This window comes from Osmerus eperlanus, chromosome 15 (assembly GCF_963692335.1).
Source record: "Osmerus eperlanus chromosome 15, fOsmEpe2.1, whole genome shotgun sequence".
Classification (NCBI taxonomy): domain Eukaryota; kingdom Metazoa; phylum Chordata; class Actinopteri; order Osmeriformes; family Osmeridae; genus Osmerus; species Osmerus eperlanus.
In genome coordinates this window covers 4,281,932-4,287,931 of record NC_085032.1, presented here as the reverse complement: position 1 = coordinate 4,287,931, position 6,000 = coordinate 4,281,932, and the positions used below count along the sequence as shown (strand labels likewise).

The window sequence follows — 6,000 nt, the reverse complement described above, 5'->3', positions numbered from 1 at the left end:
ATCTTAAACAAGGACCCATTGAGGCAACACATACAGACATACAATGTTGAGGCTTTTTGCATATTGTGATAGAAATTGCATAATATATGCAGTTTATGTATACAAAAATCTTTACATTGATCATTAACAATATAACAACATTGACCACATCCACACCAAGATGGGTACAATCACCAATTTAGTTTTAATGGCATTCTTATAAAAAATCTGTAACGGATGAGCCTATGAAAAATATTTCAAAAAGCTGGACAGCAATAGTCTTCATAAGTATACATTTCTCTATGATTCATATTTTACAAAGGTTTCCACAATTGAGAAGTATGCATTATGCAACAATTTTCTAAATAAAATAATTTGTCAGAGATACAGATTAGATTTCATTCATTGAATTAGTTACAAAATTAGTGTTATTTTCTATAGTTTCAAAGACAGCAACAACAATAGACCCATACTTCTCATGATTCAGTAATTAAATAGGTCCACAGTTTTCAGTCCCACGACTGAAATGTAAGCACTGCTTGCTCACACTGGCAAACACGGTAGCCAGGCACAATGAGTAAATGTCAGCTTAATGACCAACAGGCAAGCGGTAAACCACCCATTTTATTGCCTTCAAATAAAATGTCTCATATTATAAGAACTAGTGAAATAATAAACAAAATAATTCACCAATGCATTATATTTAAATTAATAACATATATAACATATATTAAAGACTTGTCCTGTTTCCCTGATGCTTCTCTGTAGGCCTAAAGAAAAGGGGGGGAGGGGAATTGATAAGGAGATAGTACTTCCGGGTAAAAATGTCAAACCAAAGTGCCCCTTCAATATGAATGATATAGGTCATCATATGAAATAAATACAATAACATTATGAATTAAATAAATAAAAAATAAACATGAGATATTTCAGCTTCTGTTTTGAACATCACTTTCAACTGAAATCATTTTGTAGTTTAACAATCTCATAAATAATAACCCCATCCTCTCAACTGTTGAATCCATCCGAGAGAATCAAAAGAAATTTTGAGGATAATGACTCCCCTTTAGAATCAATAACAGAGTTGACCCCCATCTACTCAAGTCAACTGTGACAGAGCCATACACCCATGTAGGGGTCAACATCATGACCGTGTCAGTTTCAAGGTAGGCCCACTCCTAAACACAGCATCAGTCACAATACATACTATAAAAGCTACAAAAAGTCCCTGAGGTGCACATTCAACAAAGATTCCCTTTCATGACACCAACAAGGCTTATGCACAACACCTTTTGGATGGAGTTTTAAGTTTGGTTGAAAAAGGATTTGACAGGCAGTATCACTCTTAAGATAATTTCAAAACAACCAAATTGAGCTTGTATTTCTTACACAGACTCTTAACTGAAATGTCATTTTGTATCTCATTAGTCCCAACACTGCTTTGCTCACATTTGGAAGACAAGTATGGAATCGTGAAAATTATAAGCTAGAGGGAGATCACAGCTTTGAACCGTGAACATCAAAAACAAGTTTATGACAAGTTTGACATTACTTGACATCAAGTGACAAGTTTGTGCACTGACAGCCCCCACCCCCCTTTTCATTTCCTATTTTCAAATCCTATGAACATTATGTTGTGTTACCCTTTCACAGATTCCATAACAGAAAGCTTGAAGGCTTCCTCTAACAACTGATTGTCTGTAAAAGTAGCAGGGGATTCTGGGACAGATTCTGACAGGCCAATCAGAGACTCCAGAAGGCAGGTCCCCGGATCACTGGCCTGAAGGAGGCTGGGGTAACTAGGCATCTGGAACTGAAAGAAATTGTTGTGTTCGTATTTTTTAAGGGAGTTGTAGAGCGAGCTCGTCCCCAGACAGGGAAAGCCATCAAAAAACTCCAGGTCTGACTCGGAGGACAAGCTCAGGTCCATGCCATAGCTGACTGACTGGTCAAAGGACGGTGAGGGAGTGCGTTGAACACTGCCACTGTGGAAGAGACCATTGCCCTGGTTGGCGTTCTCGTCCAACAGTTCCGATATTGTTGCTGCCCGACTGCTCATGTGATCATCTATAGAGTCTAACAGGGCGGCATCAATGTTTTCATTCTCATCAGGGAACTCTGCCGAGCTGAAGCCTCCGAACAAGGATGTGGTCGACTGCTGCAGAGCTTGCTGCTTCTCATGGCAGTTGTTGTTGAGGCAGTTTGTCACACCCCTGCAGTTGATGGTACAGTCTTCATTGTCAGCGTTGCTGAACCTCAGGATGCGGCTTAGGCTGCTCTCATCCACACCCAGCGGGAAGCATTCCTCACCTGGGCTACGCTCCCCTGCCTCAGAGTCCTCGTGGGCAGAGGAGCCCGAGGACGAGTCCGTCATGTCGCTGCTGCAGCTGTTCTCCCCACCCGCCGCCAGCTCTGTGCAGAAGTGGAAAGAGGTTCCGGTGGGGAGAGAAACTGTTTGGCAGGAATGATCCGCTTGAGGTGGGAGCCCCAGGGGCTTGCAGCTGTGGCCGTAACCGTGGTTAGAGCAGTCTAACTGGAAGCCATTGACCTCAAGCTTCCCTTCCACCTCCTCTTCCTCTGGTCCAGAGTGCTCCTCCAGACGTTTCTCCAGTTCCAGTTTCATGATGGTGTGGATGTAGTGGGTCTGCACGCGGCTGGAGTTAAACTGTATGCGGCCTTCCGTGTTTCCGCAGCCATCCTTAGTGCAGCCACAAGGGAAAGACGAGTGGTCCATCTGAGAGAGAGAGAGCGAGCGCGAGAGAGAGAGAGAGAGAGAGAGAGAGAGAGAGAGAGAGAGAGAGAGAGAGAGAGAGAGAGAGAGAGAGAGAGAGAGAGAGAGAGAGAGAGAGAGAGAGAGAGAGAGAGAGAGAGAGAGAGAGAGTCCAAAGGCACTTTCAACTACTGAAGCTGTTTTAAGTTTGGAACACTGCAACCGAAAGGCATGTTTAATCATAGCATTTTTATTGAGTCAATACTGTAGGTTTAAACTCTTTCCCCTCAACCATTTGATTCATAGAATTTAAGCCTACTCAAAAAAAGGTGAATGAACGGCGTTTCTCACCTGACATTTGATACCAGCCAGGCTGCAACCGCAGGTCTCGGGCTCGCAAAAGCCCTGACAGTTGCAGCCGCAGTCTTCACGTGACACACGCAGCTCGTGCAACTGCCTCTTCTCTTCCTTGTCAATCTTCTTGACGCCGGCAGCTTTGAGGAGCATATGGCGTCGCTTGGACGAGTACGGGTGCAGGAAGGAGCCATCGTCCAGGCAGGTGCCGGCGGTGCCCAGGTCCAGCTCCTCCTCTGGGATGTCGTCTACGGTCAGGTGCTCTGCCTCCTCACTCTCCTGCGTGCCGTTCTTGGTCAGCTGTAAAGGGATGAGGGATTATTGACAAGGCTTTGAGATCTATTCTTCTCCATCCAAACAATCAGACAGTGTAACTGGCCAGAGATCTGCACAACCAAGCTCACCTTCAGCTTCAGCGCCTCCAGCTTCTCCTCCCTTAGGCGGTCCAGGAGCTTCTTGCGGCGTAGTACAATCTGCTCTGCAGCAAACTCTGCCAGCGTGTAGGTGCGCAGGGCGCTGTGACGCTGCACCATGCCCAGTGAGCAGCCCCCCCGGCTGGGCACGCTGATGAAGCCCTGGCAGTGCTGGAAGAAGAACACAGTCACCTGGTCAAAGGTCACGTTGGTCCCGCGCTCCCGCCGCACCCGCTTTGCCTTCTTCAAGATGGATGTGGCTGATGGACAGATAGAGGGGAGAACCAGGGTTAAGATACGGACAACTAAGAACAAATATAGGAAAACACTCACATCCGTTTTGGGGAATATAAACACCGCCTATTTCCCCTCTGCAATTATTAAAGCTTCCTCAACTTCTCAGTAGTTGCTTTCTCCTTTAATACCACTAGGTGGAACATGAATTATCTTAACTTCTGTATAAGGTCTGCTGAACAAACTTTAGAGACACATCCTTGCACACAAGTCTTTGTGCCATTACCTATTGTACCTTCAATAAAGTACTTAAGAAATCTCCCTACTCCTAAACCGTTTATTTTATATCCCAAACAACAACTCCTCTTTTGTAAACTACATTAGGATCACGAACTTTAGCAAATCAATGCTTTCAGTGAGAGCTAGCCAACACAAGTGGACAGAATCCCCCCACCCCCCTCAAAGAAAACCACATGTGAATCAAAGTGGAGCCATACTTGGGGAAGGGATGAGACTGACGGATTATCCTGAATTTTATAATACATTCCACATGCATTATTTGTATTTCATTATTTATAAGCTTATCTTGGATGCACAGAAATATTGCTGAATCACAGCTGCTTTACGCACTTCCCACAATGTAGGAAACTGGACCTGCAAACACTTCAGTCACTGTACAGCATGTGAGTGGCTGCAGTTGTATGATCAACATTATTCTGAGAAATTGTAGTTACACACACCAAATTATCCACCATAAAAACATAAAACTTTGGGAGTTACTGGATACACATACACACACACACACACACACACACACAGCTTGATATTTACACCATGGAGTGTGTGTATGTGTGTCATTGCAAGAAATCTATACAGCCTGCAGCAGTTTGACATTCATGCTTGTGACATCTGTGGAGATAAATGACTGCCTCACCACTGCCGCTTAATCTGACAGCCAAACACTGCTCTTCTCTCAGCACCCACACTGTCTTATGCAACAAATCTGTCTGTTTAAAAAAATCTGAAGTCTAATGATCCTTTCCCTCCCATGTTCCTACATGCCTTCCTCTCTACCTCTCCCTTTATCACTTTCTCTCAGTCTCTCTCCACACCTGTGCTGGGTGCATGCCCACTACTCAGACAGGCCTCTGCGTGTTCCAACACTCACTGTGGAAATGTGTGGCTGGGGAGCTGGGGTTGCTGGGGGTGGAGTCCAGTGTGTCAGAGTAGCAGCTCTCGCTCTCCGAGTCCGAGCCGGAGTAGGCCGAAGAGGAGAGTGAGGATGACGAGGAGTAGCATGGGTCCTCCTCCACCTCCTCGTACTTCCTCTTGAGAATGAGCCCACTCATGGCCGCTAGCATTGGGGAACGATCTGTGGGGACACAAAAGGCAGGAGGTATGTTAGCAGTGTGTCTCGGTCCAAGTCAAATATATACAGACAATTACCTGTAATCTAATCCATAGGTAAATTATAAACAATTTCTATAAATGATTAGATTTTCTATTGCTGTTCTTGTGAGTAAGCTGTGGCATTGGATTCCTGGGACCCGAGGGCTGCTTGCAACATATTTAGGTCTATGCACAAGGTAACAAGTTTATGCACTCCTGAGAGCCGAGGGAGAGGGAGAAAGAAGAGAGAGGAGGAAAGAGAGACACACAGGAAGTATTTAATCAATCCCTTCCCCCACAACTCAACAATTACTGGATCCTTCACCCACTTCCAAATCCCATCAGGTCAGCAAATACATTGATCGCTGAAGAGAAAAAGCAGAGAATGAAGAGAACACAGGACTAACGAGAGAAAGAGAGACAGAAGGGGGAGCAGTAGGTCTGCCACCTTGTGGTGGATTGTAAGATCTTAAGTAGTTGAGATATCAAAATACTATCATAAACTTGCCCATTTAAGTTTACAAAGCCCTCATAGTAAACACGTGTACAGCTCACTTGCAACTCCAACACACATTTTTTTAGGTGGTCCTGTAGAGAGGCTACTGATTCAGCAATAAAAACAATCAATCCTTTGAGAGGACAGTGGGGTGTAAGAGAGAGAGACAGACAGAGAGGGGGAGACAGAGACTTGCAGAAAGGGAAACGCTGGCCAGACACCAATCACCACTCTGTTAGCCTCTCAAAACTTGAGAAATGCTGCTGCCTCATTCCCTCTTTAAACACACTGCTGAGTTGTGGCTGCCTGTCTATCCCCCTTTGTCATCGAGACAACACCCCTGTTTCCTTGTGTTCTTGCAGTAATAATTGTGTTAAATGAAGTTCAGAAACTGTTGAATACACAACCCATCAAAAACAGAGGTG

General features: G+C 44.7%; 1 protein-coding gene across 1 annotated transcript in view; it reads right to left on the bottom strand.

The window, feature by feature from the left end:
- Window positions 1-583: 583 nt before the first annotated feature.
- Window positions 584-6,000, bottom strand: part of csrnp1b (cysteine-serine-rich nuclear protein 1b) — a 28,194-nt gene continuing 22,777 nt past the window's right edge. Inside the window, exons 2-5 of the mRNA XM_062479035.1 lie at window positions 4,859-5,062; window positions 3,448-3,716; window positions 3,041-3,343; window positions 584-2,713 (exon numbers count right to left, since the gene is read on the bottom strand). Of these exons, the coding sequence (XP_062335019.1) occupies window positions 1,619-2,713; window positions 3,041-3,343; window positions 3,448-3,716; window positions 4,859-5,051 (1,860 nt within the window). The 5' untranslated portion in view covers window positions 5,052-5,062 and the 3' untranslated portion in view covers window positions 584-1,618. The remainder of the gene's footprint in view (window positions 2,714-3,040; window positions 3,344-3,447; window positions 3,717-4,858; window positions 5,063-6,000) is intronic.